The 18,302-nt window shown below is 41.7% G+C and overlaps 1 protein-coding gene across 2 annotated transcripts in view; it reads left to right on the top strand.

Annotated features, from left to right (window-relative positions):
• Positions 1-18,302, top strand: part of cndp2 (carnosine dipeptidase 2) — a 67,432-nt gene that overhangs the window by 15,294 nt on the left and 33,836 nt on the right. For both annotated transcript variants that reach the window (XM_043688443.2, XM_043688442.2), the window contains exons 2-4: positions 6,872-6,961; positions 10,247-10,390; positions 10,725-10,887. In XM_043688443.2, coding sequence (XP_043544378.1) covers positions 6,902-6,961; positions 10,247-10,390; positions 10,725-10,887 — 367 coding nt within the window. In that variant the 5' untranslated portion in view covers positions 6,872-6,901. The remainder of the gene's footprint in view (positions 1-6,871; positions 6,962-10,246; positions 10,391-10,724; positions 10,888-18,302) is intronic.

Consider the following 18,302-nt stretch of genomic DNA (forward strand, 5'->3'; position numbering starts at 1 on the left):
AAGTATGTTTTTCCTGCTTGTTAGTCCCTCGCCACCAACTGTAGACCCAGTTTAGTAGCAATGACCTTTTCGACCCGACCAGTAGTGCTGCTGTGCCACTCTTGGTGGTAGACATTGTCCCCATCAAGAGTATGTTGTATGCCTCCTAGACTCGATGCTTTCTCCAAGTGATGTTCAACATGGAGGAATATTATTTCATCAGCCAAATGAGGAATGGTACATGGTAATCTGCAGGAGGTTCTCTACCCATGTTTCATGAGACTTCAATGTTGAGGACTTCTAGGCCATCTCTTTCCAAACTATACCATTGTACCCCCACCTTTGCTGCACCTGTCCTGTTAATAGGACAAGACGCAACTATGAATGATGTTGACTAGGACATTATCTATAAGGTATAATTCTGTCATTATGATATTCTGCTTGGATCCCAGCTATTTATGTGTTAATTATTAAATGAGGGATCTAAATGTAATATCTTTAAGTTTGCAGATGACACAACGCTGAGTGGGATGATGAGCTATGAGGAGGTTGAAGGGATGCTTCAGTGTGATTTAGATGGATGAAGTCAATTGATCATAACCTTTTAAAGCTTTGAAAATAATTTTACTTCAAAATGGTGGTATACCAAAGTAACCAACAATGTTTTGTATCATTTTAAGTTACTTTTAGTTTCATATTACTGTCACTTACAGATAGTGGACTATACAGTGAATAACAATTTTGAGAAGTCCAATTTCAGCTGGATGAATCAAACTGTCAATCTATTTCTCAAATATATCAAGGAATTGTTTTTGAAACAATTTATATTGAATATTTTGGTGGGGAATTTGATGAAGTTTTTCCTCTTGCACTTGTCTGGACAGTTTGCAGGCAATACCAATATAAAGGGAAAATAAAATATATAATGTATGAGAAGAACATACTGATGTTTTGAAACAGACTCTGATAGGTGTGTTTCATAAAAATACACCATTGGGTGGTGATTGAAAGTTAATTGCTAAGATAATGAAACAAAACTGTGGATGCCAGAGATCTGAAAAAATAGAAATTACGAGCAAAACTCAGCCGGCCTGGCAGCATCTGAGGGAAGGAAGCAAAGTTAACATTGAGTCCAGTGATTCTTCATCAGAGAGAGTGAGGGCTAGGTAAGTGAGGCTATGGATAGCCGGTCAGGAAAGAAGATAAACTAAATAAATGATAATAAGAGCTAAGATTAGAAGGGAATGGGTGAGCTGTATTTAAGCAACTCATAATGTGATAATAGACCTAAGAGTAAGTAACTGTTAGAATGAGTGACTGTGCTCTAAGTAATCCATATCATAGCAGGACTGGTATGTGGTGGGTAAAAAACATGGAAGGTCAGAATTAGGCTCGGCTCTAAAGTTATTGAAATCGATATTGAGTCTTAGAGGCTGCAGAATTCTGAAGTGGAAAGTGAGATGTTCTTTGAGTTTGTGTTGAGGCTCGCTAAAACACTGCAGCTGGCCTGCGACAGAAGTATTGATGTGGACACACTGGTCTGTTGAAGCAGCAGGCAAATGGGAGCTCGGGATCATTTTTGTGCACGAATGTAGGTGTTCTTCAAAGCAGTCACCCAGTCTACGTTTCACCACCTCAATGTAGAGGAAACCACACTGAACAGCGAATGCAGTACAGTAGATTGAATGAAGTATAAGTAAATTGCAGCTTTGCCTGGAAGATGTGTACAGGGCATTGGATGGTCCAGAAGAATTAATTGACAAGGTTTGTTTCAGATGGAAAGAAACCTTTTCAATCGGGTTGACTCTAGGTAAGGAATTACCCTGAGAAAAGAACCAAGAAATAGTGTGTGTGTGTGTGTGTGTGTGTCCCATCAATCATTCTCCACAGGTCTAAATACCTGGCATCACATTGGTACTAAAATTAATATACCACATTACTTGTTTGTGTGATAGGCAGAACTTTGTTTTTGGTTTGGTGTCAGTACTGTATTAGTGGTGAATACCATTCATGTTGCTACTGCATACTGCTATTTCAACAGTTACTGAAACTTTTCAGTTACCTTACACATCCCAGAGTAATTGGGCTAGATAAGGCACTTTTCAGGACCAGCAGTGATAGCCTTAGACTTATTTGTGAGTTTGTGCGATAAATGGCGAGAAATGATCTGTTCAGGGTAGCCCTTATCCCACAGGATGGTTTTGATGCACCCCACTTCAGTATCAAGCTTGCAGAAGAAATGACTATTTAAAAGTTGTTAATAAGGCCAATCTTAAAGCGGAGAAAGTGAGGACTGCAGATGCTGGAGATCAGAAAATGTGTTGCTGGAAAAGTGCAGCAGGTCAGGCAGCATCCAAGGAGCAGGAGAATCGATGTTTCGGGCATGAGCCCTTCTTAAGGCAATCTTAAAGCCTGTGGATTTATAGGAATCCTAATGTGCACAGTATTTGTGAAGGTATGTTTGTGATAAACAGCAGTAGAGAACCCGAATCAAATACCTCACCAGGACCTCTAGAAAAGTGGGCTGAGTTGATTGTTCTATTTCAACCTTGACCTCTTTCCACCTATCACATTTCCAACTCCCCTCCTCCAAGTCCCTCCTCCCTACCTTTTATCTTCTCCTGCTGAACACTCTCTGCTCATTCCTGAAGAAGGGCCTGTGCCCGAAACGTCGAATCTCCTGTTCCCTGGATGCTGCCTGACCTGCTGTGCTGTTCCAGCAATAAAGTTTCAACTTTGATCTCCAGCATCTGCAGACCTCACTTTCTCCTGTTCTATTTCAAAGGCAAGTACAAGTTGGAGTTCATTAAAACACAAATTTTTATGCACAATTATTGATTCAAATATAGCACAGGTATTGCCAATATATCAGAAATATGCAAGGGATAAGTATCATTCATGGAGGGCAGATTTCTCATGGAGCCCAACAAAAATGTTTGAGAGATGGGCCTAAAGGGAATCCCATGGAAACACTTGATTTGGACATGTGTGGTGATGTTAAAACTTGCACCACTGCTGCTGAGATGGCGGTTTCAACAAATGGTGATTCATACACTAGTGGCAAGTCTAGATCACCACGGCATACAGCTTCAGGGCAGGTGTCTGTGGCTCTTTTTGCTAGTCTACTCGCCATGTATCACTCAACGTCAAATGAGCACATGGACACTGTATTGTGATTGACATGGAAGTACTGCTTAGTCTTTGCAGATGTGGAGGAATCCTTTACTGTGTGGAGAACTTTGCTCAAAACTGAAACAGTTCATTCAACCATTTGACAAGTTCATCATTATAGATAGGAAAGCATAAAGAGACATCACTTTGTGTGTGTTTTGGATAGTCTGTACTTGGGTGGATGCACAAAGCCATGAAGACGAACCCTACCAAATAACACCTGACAGCTCAGTTCATGGGTGCAGCAACCTTCTATCTTGCTTTTGAGTAAGACTGTCCAGGCACGATAAGCAGCAGGTCCAATGCATGAATTTAGAATCTTCATTGAGAATGACTTCATGTTGTTGTTATGGTGGGTCATGGTGTTAAGAACAGTAGTTTGGATGATCACATCTACAGTAATTGTCACCTGTCTGACCAGCTTGATTGCTGTGTTTTGGTGCTTAAACTTAGCTACAGGCACAGTTGCATGGATAGCATGTTTTGAGATGTGATCCTCCATCCCATACCTTAAGGATATGCTGTCAGTAAGGGAATGAGTGATCAGCAGGCAGAAGGAGGGATGCTGACAGGCAGTCAGGAAGGCCAAACTATGCATCTTGCTCAATAGATTTTTTTGTGTTGGACAATGGTAAGAGTAATGATTCCTCCGGGGAGTGAAGCCAGAGCCTAGCTGCACAAAGGAAAGTTGAAAGAGAACTATAGTGGCAGGAGGTTCAATGAAAGGTACAGACAGGTTTTTTTCAACAGCTGTGTGACTCCATTGTGGTGTGTTACCTCCCTGGGGCCAGGCCAAACATGTCCCTGAGCAGCACTAGGGTATTCTGAAGCAGAAGGCAAACAAATCAGATATCGTGGTTCATAATGGGACCATATGGAGTACACCTTGAATGGATGGACCCAAGGATGTACAGAGGATCAGAGGGACCTCATTGTGCATGTCATAAATCCTCGAAGGTAGCAGGTCATCTAGATAAGGTTTTTAAGAACACATTTGGGTACTTGCCTTCATTAGTTGAGACAGTGAACACAAGGAGGTCATGATAGAGCTGTATATGTTAGTTAGTGCACAGCTGGAGTGCTGTGTGCAGTTTTGATCCCCAGATTATAGGAAAGATGTGTTTGCACTAGAAAGGGTGAGGAAGAGATTCACCAGGATGTTGCCCGGACTAGAGCAATTCACCTATGAAGAAAGTTTAAGTATCCAGGGGTTGTTTGCCTTAGAAGGCGGTTGAATTGGGACCTGAATGAGGTGTATAAAATTGAGGGGCATAAATATCTACCATAGCAAGAAACCTTTCTCCTCTGTAAAGGAGTCAGTAAACAGGGGAAATAGATTTAATATAAAGGTTTAGAAGGCATTTGAGAAAAGATTTTGTTACACCCAGAAGGAAGTGGGCATCTGGAACTCATTGCCTGAAAGGATGGTAGAGGTGGGAACCCTTGCAAAATTTAAATATTTAGTTGAACTCTTGAAATGACATAGGATACAAGGCTACAGGCTAGGTACTGGAAAACAGAACAAGAATAGATTGCTATTTGATGACTGACATAGTCATCATGATGGGTTGAAAGGTTTCTTTCTGTGCTGTAAAAATAACTCTCTGCCTATCCCAATGCCTTTGGATTTTCAGATATGTCGGTATGGCTCAGAAGCCTTGTGACACTGCCACACGATCATGTTTTGTGTGAAAGTCAGACAAGTTGTCTAGAATCCCACAATATACATGCACCAAATTAACCCTGCGTTCTTGAAATGAATTATCAAGCTGGTTTGTGGCAGAATAACCAACTTATATTCTAAACCATTGGCCAATTAGGGACATTTAAGCGACTCTTGGATAGACACATGGAAGATAGTACAATGAAGGGGATATAAGTGATTCTGATCTTAGAGTAGGATAAAAGGCTGGCACAACATGGAGGGCTGAAGGGTCTGTACTGTGCTGTATTGTTCTATGTTCTAGTTAGGCAGTTTCATGGCAAATTTTACATGTGCTGATATGCTAATGGTTTTGACATTAATTGAGGGAGAGGTACTTCTCAGAACTAGCACAATTAGTGCCTGATCCACAATTGGGCACACATTAGAGACTAGCTTTTCAACATCTACAGTTTGTTTTTTTTCATAAATAACTTTTGTCTACTTAGACCACAGAGTGAAGGAGCAGTAAGTAGAAGCAAATATTGCATCTGCTGTGCACCATTCAGTGAGATCATGGCTTTAGGCCTGCAAGTTGAAAACAATGAAGGGATCTGTCCTTTATGAGACATGTGAAAGCAAAGTTTTGTGTGGCTGCATCAAAGTGTGCATCGACCCTTAGTATGCAAACACCAAGTATCACTGCATGGAGGTTCTACCTGTCCCCAGTGTTATGAAGGATTGGACTGGCATCATTGCCTTGGAATGCTCCATAGTTGGACAGTCCCCTGTCACTTGTTCCTCGTGGAGAAATTTGCAAAGAAAAACACCGTTGACTACAAGTCCATCAGGAAGTGGTCAGCATGGAGCACCCTTGAGACTCTGTGGGAAAAGGAGAGGGTGGATCCTATCATGTGGTTCCCTGAGCTGAGTCAGTCATTTGGCAGAATGCTTCACCACCGGAACTTTCCAACAAACACCAAAATATTGTTTGGCTGGTGGTGAGAAGAGCACTACCTGCACGATCTTTCCTGTGAGACCGGTTAGTCTGCCCTTGAAGCAACTGGGGGGATTTGAGTGTATCGAACATCGCATTCTGAAATGTGCCTTTGCAAAGGGAAGTCTGCCGAGAGCTACAATGGTTTTTGTTGATGTTTGTCCTTAGCAGCTCCATGATGCAGAACTCTGCTTTAATGTCTGTTCCCTGAGACAAACATGGACTGCGCTTGGAGAACTATCAACTCAACTATTTGGTCTGCCTGAAACTTGTTGGTCTTCCAGAGCAAAAAGTTGATGTGGACTGAGTGTTGAGACTGGCACATTCCAAGGTCCAGGGACGCACTAAAGCTTGAGGCAGCTTCGAGAAGGCACAGTAGGTATGACCACAGTCTGAGGTCTTCATGCTGTTCAGTTATTGGACACTCCTACTATCTCAAATACACCTAAATATAATCTAGTTCAAGTAAGCATTTGGTTTGTTTGGATACAGTCAAACGTCGATATTTGTTTGATATGCTGCTTTACAGAACCGAACTGTGTTTGTGACTAGTACATTTTTAATTTTTTTTATTAATAAAGTATACTTTTCAATAAAATGTGTAAGCAATGTGGGTTTACAAACTTTCCAGTATGAATAAATGTCACTTTTCTCCCCTCTTATTTATAGCTGTTTCAGATTGGAGGACGACTCTGTTTTCTGTTTCCTCGTTATTGTTCCTTACTGTGGGTGAATTCTCCCCTGCTATGTTGGTGACCTGTTGTGATTAATGTGACATCACACAGCAGACGTAATAAGAATATTTCAGAGTGATGGTGTTTGACATGCCAGAATAGAACTGGATGGAGCGCTTATGCAATTTAACTTTTTTTTTTAAAGCAGGAAAGATTTTGCATTGCTGTCACCTTTTGATTTCTTTTTGGTTTTGTCTGAAAGGGTAAATAGAGGGTTAATAATAATCTTGCCGCGTCTTAAATTCAGATGTTGCGGTGCGTGGCTGGGCGGTGCTTCAGCATTGCCTGGCCTTATAAACGGCAAGATGCTATCTTCAGTGACATTACTCAGCACTATTGTTGTTTCAGAATTTCAGCCGCTCTCTGCTTTCTGGGGCCATGGCAAACCTTGACAAACTTTTCAATTACATTGATGCTAACCAAGAGCTGTACGTAAAAGTAAGTTACTTTGTTGTTGGTGCACTTTGTAGCTGTTAATCTGTTCTCCATAACTCTATATTTTATATTTCCTTAGACTAAAGTTTTTTTTTGGAAATGTTCTGCAGTATGTTAAAGGAGCATTTATAATCTGAGCAAGATGAGAGGAAAATTAGTGTGACATCTAGCACTGCTGCCTCTCAGCACCAGGATCCCAGGTTCGATTTCGGCCTCGGGCGACTGTCTGTGCGGAGTTTGCACATCCCCCCTGCGTCTGCGTGGGTTTCCTCCGGGTACTCCGGTTTCCTCCCACAGTCACAAAGATGTGCAGATCAGGTGAATTGGCCATGCTAAATTGCCCATAATGTTAGGTGCATTAGTCAGAGGGAAATGGGTCTGGATAGGTTACTCTTTGGAGGGTCAGTGTGGACTGGTTGGGCTGAAGGGCTTGTTTCCACACTGTAGGGAATGTACTCTAAATCTAATCTGTTGATTGTGAGTCATTGCTGGGAATGAGACGTGTTGTAATGTATATAGCTGCATTGCATAAGACCTGAGGAACTTTCCTGCTTTTTCCCAGCATGTGATCAAATATGATCTGCACTCAGTACTTGTGTAACCCCTGAGTGTAGAGCAGACACCTCTGCAACTATAATTTCAACAGAAAAGTTTTGACACTGTGTGCAGCTGGTATGATGCAAAGGTGCCGGTGTTGGACTGGGTGGATAGTTTGAAAATCGCACAACATTGGTTATAGTCCAATAAGTTTATTTGGAAGTACAAGCTCTTGGAGCACTGCGCCTTCATTAGGTGACTAGCTACAGGAACTTGTACTTCCAAATAAACCTGTCGGACAATAACTTGGTGTTGTGTGATTTTTAAACTTTGCAGTTAGTATGTTCAACTTTATTATTTCGGTTAGAAGACTGGATGCAGTAGGGAGACAGTGTCTGTTGTCAGGAGTAGGATGTGGCAAGATCTGATTTTATCTCTGCTGTCAGACTACTGTATCACCTTCATATGACATCTTGAAATGGTTTTGAGAAGAAAAACACAAATTCCTGGGGTGCAGGCAACCAAACAGATTGTGTGAAAGACATGAAGTGGTGAGTGTGGATGGAGTGATATAAAATTTGTAAAACTTGCATCACTGTCCTTACTGGCCTGATGACACTGAGAGATAAGGAGGACAAGGCAAGTACTAGACTGTCTGGGCATGGTGTAAGCCGCAGTTTCAGATGAGGGAGGAGCTTGCAATCCTACATTCTGTCTGTTTGACCCTCCGCTATGCTCCCAGCTACAGTCTTTAGAGCTGCTGCTCTATATTCAGAAGTACATTGAGTAGAATGGAGTCTTCCACACAAACTGAACAGTTGCCCTAACAAGTCTGCACTTGTGTTTTCTCCCCCTTGTAAACCTCCTTTTAAGTGCGCTTCATTGACCCCTATCAGCAGGTTTTTCCATTTGTATCTCCCATATGCTTTTATCAGGCTTCTCTTTAACTGATTCTGCTGTTTGTCTGTATACCCTAATGGTGGTGCATTTCATTTTCTTGCCACTGATTAGGAAAACTGCTTCTCCTGAATTCAATCACTGAAATTAGTGACTAGCTTATGATTTCTAATTTGGAGACCCCAATAAATGGAATCATTTTCTGACCATCTACCCTCTGAAACACTTTCCAAATCTTGAAGGCCATTATCAGCTCATCCCTCAGTTTTCTCATCTAGAAAAAAGGAGTTGTTACATGTTCAACCTTCCGCAGTAAGTTCTCACCATCCTTTTTTGCACCCTCCCAAGTGCTTCTGTACTATTGCAGTGTGGAAACCAAAGACTATGCACTCTGATTAATTTAATGCAAAATTAACATAACTTCTGTACTTTTCAATTCTGTCCCTCTAGAAATGAACCTCTGTGCTTAGTTTGGAAATTTTCTTGTGTACTGATTTGATGACTGTTAATTTGTTCAAGTTGTTCTCTATGTATTTTTTTTTTCGTCTTGATATAACATTTAAAACTGAATTTGTGCTCTCTCATTTCTAGTCATCCCAGCTTCTCACTATTTAGACTGGCGAGACTCTGTTAAAATGTTACTGTTCCAGGAAATAAAAAGCCAGAGTACTAAATTTCTCCTTTGTGTGGAAGTGTTATGTTTGGTTCTTATTACAGTATTGTGTTAGCACACTGGAAATCCAGCCCCACTATTCCTAGTGTTGTCATGAAAGTTAATGATTTTAAAAATGCATGAAATTCCTCAATTCTCTGATCTTTCAGACCGAGGTTGCCAGAAAGCAAGGATTGTGATTCTGGTTTCACAAGAAAATACTATTTATGCCAAAGAAATGGACTCTAGGTACAGGTATTATGAACCATTAGCATATAACTCCATTAGTCAAAAGGAAAACTCCCTTTATAAACTCCCACCTATATATACATACACACACACGCACACGCTTGTTTAGGGAAAGAAAACTTGGGTGTTATGGGCAGAAGGAAAAACTAGGAAGGCACTTCACTGGTCCCTGTTCACATGATCAGCGGAGATAATTCTTGGGCCGATTGGAATGCTGTTTCTCAGTCCTTTTCCAGATATTTTTGCTGGTTTTCAGGAGGTGCATAGGACTGATTCGCACATAAGAAAGGCCTCCTATTTATTATTTAAGTCAAATTTTACAGCACCTGTTGAATTTAAAAAAAAAAGTTTTCTTCAGCCTTTTAAGTGGGTTTTGCTGCAGAGAACTGGCACCATTCCTGAGCTGCTGGAAATCTGATTGCTTCTGTCTCTCTTGTTCAAATCTGCAAGCTGTTCAGTTAGCACCGAACCAATCGCATGGTTGGTTGAAGGCTTTTGTCATCACTAGTTTATCATTAATCCACAGATCAATCAGCTACTAGTTGTTAACCAGAGCTCCATTTGTACACAACCCTTTGGCTCCAGCTCACCTGCAAACTACTGTCCAACTACTACTGGAACAAGCGGATGTGTGAACAGTGTTTACAACAAGGGGTCCGGTTATTTGCTTTCAAAAACACGTAGTGCTCCTTGGCTTTGATACAGTTCTTTTCCCCTTTCAGTCCACCATTAATAACACAAAAAAAAAGTTGTGGTCTTTACATTCAATACTGCGCAGTGCTTTGCAGAATGCAGCCTTTAATCCAGCCACTTAATCTTATTTGAAACTTCATTTCTTTTTCGATACAAATTCCCAACGTAACCTCAGTTGATGTGTAATTCCACCTTAAATATGAAAATCATGACTTTGTTTTTATTAAAATCTAATTTACTTGACTGTCTGGTTTCCCTAGCGTCTCGCAGATTGGGTGGCCATTCAGAGTGTCTCAGCATGGCCAGAGAAGAGAGACGAAACCCGAAGAATGGTGGAGTTTGTGGGCAAAGAGATAGAGAAACTGGGGGGATCTGTGGAACTAGTTGATATTGGGCAACAAACGGTGAGAACCAAAGTTTAATATGAAACTTCCTTCAAGTTTTTGTAAGCCTGTCAGTTCCAATATTTTCCTCCTTACTCTTTCCTTCTCAAAGTGACGTGAATTCCTTGGGGCTGACAACCCACTTATGCTTTTTGGTATCTCAACAGTTTTATTCATGTAGTCAGTTCTTTTGGAATTCTACATCCAAAATGGCTCTCTCTCGCTCTTGTTTGTTCTCGCTTGCTCTGTCTGTCGCTCGATCGCTCGCTCTCATCCATCTGTCTCTGCAGCAACAGTCTACCGTAAATTTAGCATCTCATTGAATACAATGTGCTTTTTCTTTATTTTAAATTAGCTGCCTGATGGATCAAAGATCCCTCTTCCTCCCATCCTATTGGCGACACTAGGCAATGATCCAAAAAAGAAGACCGTATGTATCTATGGTCACCTGGATGTTCAACCTGCACAAGTTGAGGATGGATGGGACACTGAACCCTTCACACTGGTTGAGAAAGATGGTGAGAGGGTTTCTGTTTATCTATAGTCAGCACTGAAAATCCTTTGCTAGCTTGCATTCTGGAACCAGACATTGACGAAAGCAGGCTTGGTCGCTTGGTCTCTGACCTTTCACTTCATTCTGACCAGGTAAATCTGCAAAACAGTTCAAGTTTCCAAAAAATAATAATCCGAGCTGGTCAGTAAGAGAAGCGAAAGTGAATAAAGAGAAACCTTTTCATTCAGCAAGTGGTTCAGATCTGGAAATTACTGCCGAAGAATGTGCTGGAGGCAAGTTCAGTTGAGGCATTATACCAGTGGTATTGACACTGGACCCGTGATTCTGAGACCCAAGCTAATACTCTGTGGACAAGAGTTCAAATTACATTGTGATGGATCAGATGGTAAAATTTGAATCAATGAAAATCTTGAATTTTTAAAAATCTAATAACAATCACTGCTGTCAAAACCCAACTGGTTCACAAACATCCTTCAAAGGAAGGAAATTTTCCATCCTTACTTGGTCAGGTCTGCATGTGACTCCAAACCCACAATTACATAGCTGACTCCCAGCCCTGCCCTGACATGACCCGAGAAGCCACTCAGCTCAAGAATGTTTAGGGATGGGCAACTGTTTAATCTATAAACTAGTTCAGTACTGAACTCTGTTTTACAACTTGTGAAATTTGCACACTCATCATTTAGGTTGTAAGTTCCATAGCACACGACTGAGGCATTCTACCTTCACTTCCCTTGTAGTAGTAAAGCATTAATCAAAGCAGTGTATGTATTAATCTCTCTTTTCTGTACATACTTTCATGGAGACTACATCTCAGTCCAAATTGCTATTATTCAATCATGTGTAGCATTATTACTTTGTCTAGTTTCCTTGAAGGAGCAATTTTGAGTTTCAATTTTGGCCTTAGGAAATGTGTTTCAACATTTTAATGCAGTTTTGTTTTGTTCATATTCAGATCCTGTTCTCAGCAGTTTTCTTTTTAGAATGCAGCTGGTCATCACTTTAAAATCATGAGAAAGAATGTGGTGAAATAATCTGGAACTGAAAACTATTTTTTGTTTAACTAAAGTCATGTGAATATTTGTCGTTATTGGTTTGCTGATACTTTCAAAGTATCAGCAATTTGTCAAAGACTGAGTTTTGCACATATCCAAAAATCTATTAGTCACTGACATTTCCCCTTCCTGGATTTTCTGAGGCTGCTCTACTTATATTTTTACATAATATATTAGTCTTTATTTTGATAATACACTCAGCAATTTGATACTTTCAGTTTTACACTTGGCTATGCATTGAAAATGCTAAAATTGTTCTTTCAGCGACTGCCTGACTCTTGGACTTATCACATAATTTTCTGTTTTTGTTTTTAATGTCAGGATCTGCTCCCGTTAGTCATGCCAACATGCTAGTCATTGCTGTCTTTCCTTTGAAGGTACCCTTTATATTAACATTGATCTGGACAAGACAGCAGAATAATGATGTGAGGTTTCTTTACAAGACTATCTGTAACAAGCAATGTGTTGAGGAGACCTGCCAGATCTATAAAGGGGATATTCAAATAACTAGTGCAGCTTTTGAGATTACCTCTTGATGTCTAGGTGAGGAGGCTAGATGGGAAGTCTGTTAATTGGGGATATCTTTAGACCTCTGCATGGAGTAGAAGTCAGAATTAATTAAATTTTAGGTTTTTGCTACTTAAAATGGATGGGAAATTATGTTGGGAATATCGCTCTTCTTTAGCAATTTACTACTACTGTCCCTGAGTGTGTTTACAGGGAAACTACATGAGTTCATGAAGAAGAGAGAAATTGATGATGCTACTCGTGTGGGATGAGGTAACATGTGCAGCATAAACAATGAATGGATTGGTTTAAATTTAATCATTTATATTGTCACATGTATTCAATATAAAATACAGTGAAAAGTTTATACGGTCGCCATTCTCACTAACTTAAAATAAAGAAAGATAATTTTGTGTTGTAATTAAGACCATAAGACAGAGGAGCAGCAGTTAGACCATTTAGTCCATCAGGTCTGCTCTGGCGTTCAATGACGGTTGTTAAGTTTCTCAGCCCCATTCTCCCTGGAACCCCATGATACTCAAAAACCTATCTATCTCAGTCTTAAATACACTCAATGACCTGGCCTCCCCTATCTTACATTGCATGGAAGTATGTCATTCTCAAACTTTTCACTTGTCCTCTATAGCTAGAACATAAGACATTGGAGCAGATGTAAGCCATTGAGCCCATTGGATCTGCTCCAACATTTGATTAAATCATGACTGGTCTGATGTTACTCAACTCTACTTCCCTGCTTTTCCCCCCACAGCCCTTGATTCCCTTGCAGATTAAAAATCTGTCTACTGATTGGCCATCCACTGAGTTGGATTTGGTCAGAATCATAGAGATATACAGCACGGAAACGGACCCCTTTGGTCCAACTTGTCCCCTGATGACCAGATATCCTAACCTAAAAGAACATTACAGCGCAGTACAGGCCCTTTGGCCTTCGATGTTGCACCCACCTGTGAAATTAATCTGATGCCCTCTGACCTACACCGTTCCAATATTATCCATATACATGTCCAATGCCCTTAACATCGGCAAGTCTATTACTGTTGCAGGCAGACCGTTCCACACCCCTACTACTCTGAGTAAAGAAACTGCCCCGATATCTGTCCTAAATCTGTCAATGTAAAGCTATGTCCCCTCGTGTTAGCCTTCACTCTCTGAGGAAAACTCACTGTCCACCCTAATTAACCCTCTGATTATCTAAATGTCTCGATTTAAGTCACCTGTCAATTTCTTCTCTCCAATGAAAACAGCCTCAGTTCCCTCAGCCTTTCCTCGTGAGACCTTCCTTCCATGCCGGGCAACATCCTAGTAAATCTCCTCTGAACCCTTTCTAAAGCTTCCACACCATTCCTATAATGTGGTGAACAGAATTGTACACAATACTCCAAGTGCGGCCTTGCCAGTGTCTTGTACAGCTGAAGCATGACCTCGTGGCTCCAAGACTCAATCCCTCAACCAATAAACGATAACACACCATATGCATTCTTAACAACTCTATCAACCTAGGTGGCAACTTTCAGGGATTTATGCGCTTGGACACTGAGATCTCACTATTCATCTACACTGCCAAGAGTTTTACCATTAGCCCAGTACTCTGCATTCCTGTTACTACTTCCAAAGTGAACTACCTCACACTTCTCTGCATTAAACGCCATTTGCCATTTCTCAGCCCAACTCTGCAACTTATCTATGTCCCTCTGTAACCCACAACATACTTTGGCACTATCCACAACTCTGCCTTCCTTAGTGTCATCTGCAAGTTTACTAACCAAATTTAGTCACTTACCTTCCCCCAGTTATACTTCTTTCCCTGTGGTATATACCTACCCCTGCCCATTGCTATTGTAAACATAAGCAAATTATGGTCACTATCACCAAAGTGCTCACCTACCTCCAAATCTAACACCTGGCTGGGTTCATTCCCCAGTACCAAATCCAATATGGCATCATCCTTATTGGCCTGTTTACGTACTCTGTCTGAAAACCCTTCTGCACTCATTGAACAAAAACTGACCCATGCAAACTATAGTATTCCCAGTCAATATTGGGCAAGATAAAGTCCCCCATAATAACTACTGTTACTGTCACTCCTATCGCGAATCATCTTTACTATTCTTTCCTCTACATCCCTGGAACAATTCGGAGGCCTGTGGAAAACCCCCAGTAGGGTGACCTCTCCTTTCCTGTTTCTAATCTCAGTCCAAACTACTTCAGCCGATGAGTCCTCAAACGTTATCTCAGCTGCTGTAACACTACTCTTGATCAACAATGCCACAACCCTACCACTTTTACCATCTTTGCTGTTCTTGCTGAAACATCTAAATCCCAGAATTTAGCCGTGGGCGGCACGGTGGCACAGTGGTTAGCACTACTGCCTCACAGCACCAGAGACCCGGGTTCAATTCCCATCTCAGGCGACTGACTGTGTGGAGTTTGCACATTCTCCCCGTGTTTGCGTGGGTTTCCTCTGGGTACTCCGGTTTCCTCCCACAGTCCAAAGATGTGCAGGTCAGGTAAATTGGCCATGCTAAATTGCCCGTAGTGTTAGGTGAAGAGGTAAATGTAGGGGAATGGGTCTGGATGGGTTGCGCTTCGGCGGGTCGGTGTGGACTTGTTGGGCCGAAGGGCCTGTTTCCACACTGTAATCTAATCTAGAATCTGTAACAACCATCCCAGTCTCTTCTCTAGCCATGTTGTGGCCATTTCAGAGACATCAAAGTCCAGGATACCAACCCATGCTGCAAGTTCATCCACCTTATTCCGGATGCTCCTGGCATTGAAGTACACACATTTCAAACCAACGTCCTGATTCCCGGTGCCCTCTCGCGACCTTGTAAACTATCCTTGACCTCACCAACCTCAACCTCCTGTATACTGGAACTACAATTTAGGTTCCCATCTCCTTGCTCCATTAATTTAAATGCCCCCAAAAAACATGAGCAAATTTCCCCCCAGGATTTTGGTACCATCCTGTTTGTAGAGGTCCCACCTTTCCCAGAAGGAGCTCCAATTATCCAAGAATCCAAAACTCTCCCTCCTGCACCATCCCTGCAGCCACGTGTTCAGCTCTGCTCTCTCTCTGTTCTTTCCTTCACTAGCACGTGGCACAGGCAACAAACCAGAGATGATAACTCTGTTTGTTTGTTCTAGCTCTAAACTTCCATCCTAGCTCCCTCAATTTCTGCCTTAAATCCGCGCATTTTTTCCTACCTATGTCATTGGTGCCTGTGTGGACCATGATTTAGGGCTGCTCCCCATCCCCCTCAAAAATCCTGAAAACACAATCAGAGACATCACGAACCCTGGCACCTGGGCAGCAATACACCTCATTCCCACAAAACCACCAATTTGTCTCCCTAACTATGGAGTCCCCAATGACTAAAGATCTGCTCCTCTTCCTCCTTCCCCTTTGGGCAACAGGGACAGTATCTGCGCCAGAGCCCTGTGCCCCATTGCTTACCCCGGTAAGGCAAGCCCCACACAGAAATCCAAAACTGTATACTTGTTGAGGGGAACCACCACAGGAGATACCTGCACTGCCTGCTGGTTCCCTTTCTTACCCCTGACAGTAACCCATCTACCTTCACGTGGCTGTGGGGTAACTACCTCCCTGTAATTCCTTTCAATAAACCCCCTCCGCTTCCTGAATGATCTGAAGTTCATCCAGCTCCAGTTCCCTAACACGGTACTTGAGGAGCTGTACTTCGGTGCACTTTGCACAGATGCAGTCAGCAGGGACACTAGAGGTGACACTTACCTCCCACATACTGCAAGAGGAACATTCAACTGCCCTAACCTCCATTCCTATTATTCTAAATTCCCAAAAAGACCACTGTAAAAAACATGAAACATGAAAGAAAACACATGTCACATTACCAACTGATGCATGGAACTTTTTTTTTGTTTGGAGGAGGATGGGTGGGAAATACTACCTTAGTGTTTCAGGTAAAGCAACCGCCCAAATATGTAACCTCGTGACCTCTCCAACTGCCTCCAGTTCTTTTCAGGAACTGAAAAGAAAACCAGAACTAAAATAAATTTAAACTGTGTACTCAAGTATCCCGACAGGCTCCACTGCTCCCTGATGACCTTGTGACCTCTCCGACAGCCTCCTGGAACCTAATCTAGTCCCATTTGGCAGCACTTGGCCCATATCCCTCAACCTTTACTATTCAGATACCCATCCAGATGCCTTTTAAATGTTGCAATTGTACTCTCCTCCACCACTTCCTTTGGCAGCTCATTCCATACATGTACCAACCTTTGTGTGAAAATGTTGCCCCTTTGGTCTCTTTTATATCTTTTCCCCTCTCACCCTAAACCTATGCCCTCTTGTTCTGGACTCCCTCCACCCCAGGGAAAAAAACTTTGTCTCTTTATCCTATCCATGCCCCTCATAATTTTGTAAACCTCTATAAGGTCACCCCTCAGCCTCTAACATTCCATGGAAAACAGCCCCAGCCTATTCAGCCTCTCCATATAGCTCAAATCCCCCAACCCTGGTAATATCCTTGCAATTCTTTTCTGAACCTTTTCAAGTTTCACAACATCCTTCTGATAGCAAGGTGATCAGAATTGCATGTAATATTCCAAATGTGGCCGAACCAATGTCCTGCAACATAACCTCCCAACTCCTGTACTCAGTGCTCAGACCAATAAGGGAAAGCATACCAAAAGCCGCCTTCACTATCCTATCTACCTGTGACTCCACTTTCAAGGAACTATGAACCTGCACTCCAAGGTCTCTTTGTTCAGCAATACTCCTGAGGACCGAGGACCTTACCATTAAGTGTATAAGTCCTGCTAAGATTTGCTTTTCCAAAATGCAGCACCTTGCATTTATCTAAACTCCATCTTCCACTCTTCAGCCCATTGGTGCATCTGATCAAGATCCCATTGTAAACTGAGGTAACCACCTTCGCTGTTTATTTTGCTAACACTCTGTTTAGTGTTTTGTTTTAAACTACTTTAATAATGCTCTCCTTTTACAGTCACTCTCCCATTCCACTCAACTCAATTCCCACAGTGGTTTGCTGTGCTCTGTGTTCCAGCCATCTTCAGCAAACTCAATTTCAATCTGTGGCCTCTGTTTGCTAACTTTTTTCATAGTTCAAGATTTCTGTTGTGAGAAACAAAGCTCACACACTTCAATAATTTCAGTTCAAGACAAAATCTGAATCAGTAGTGTCCTTTATTTTACTCTTGCAAGAGGGTGTGATGTCCACTGTCTACAAGGCAAGGGACACACACACCGAATTCATCTAATACACGATATTTATATAATTTGGTTTCTATTTTTTTATTTCATTGCTCCTCCCCGTTTACATCTTCCACTTCTCTAAGACCGGCACCCATTACTTTTGTTTATCTCTTGCCTTATCCGGCCTTATCTGTGACAAAATGCTTATTTCTGGCCTCACAAGGCCGTTTGACCACATCCTGCTGTGGGTCATTGTTAGGCATATCCTTTCTTCACCATTATCTACTCCCTCCATCTGTGCCTTCCCCTACCATACTGATCCTTATGACCCTTTTAATTGGGGTTTGTTCCTGTGTTTCTGTAAAAGTGGGAAACAGATGTCCATACCTACTGTTTGTACAGGCGTATCTGGCTTAACCTACATCCTCACAGCACCTTATCTATTTGTCTGTAACATCTACCATTGTTTTGCAGTCACGTTTCATTCTTGCACACAATTCTAGCTAATACAAAACAATTATGTATTTCCTCCACATAGTTTGCATTCTAGTTGACTCAGCTCTTGGCTGAAACAATTACACACTGGTGTGAGTTCATTTACCTTGCATAAGTAATTATAATTGCAGAAGTATCACTACTTTA

Source organism: Chiloscyllium plagiosum, unplaced genomic scaffold (genome assembly GCF_037043375.1).
Source record: "Chiloscyllium plagiosum isolate Xiang-an unplaced genomic scaffold, Cpla_swu_hap1 HiC_scaffold_4, whole genome shotgun sequence".
NCBI lineage: Eukaryota > Metazoa > Chordata > Chondrichthyes > Orectolobiformes > Hemiscylliidae > Chiloscyllium > Chiloscyllium plagiosum.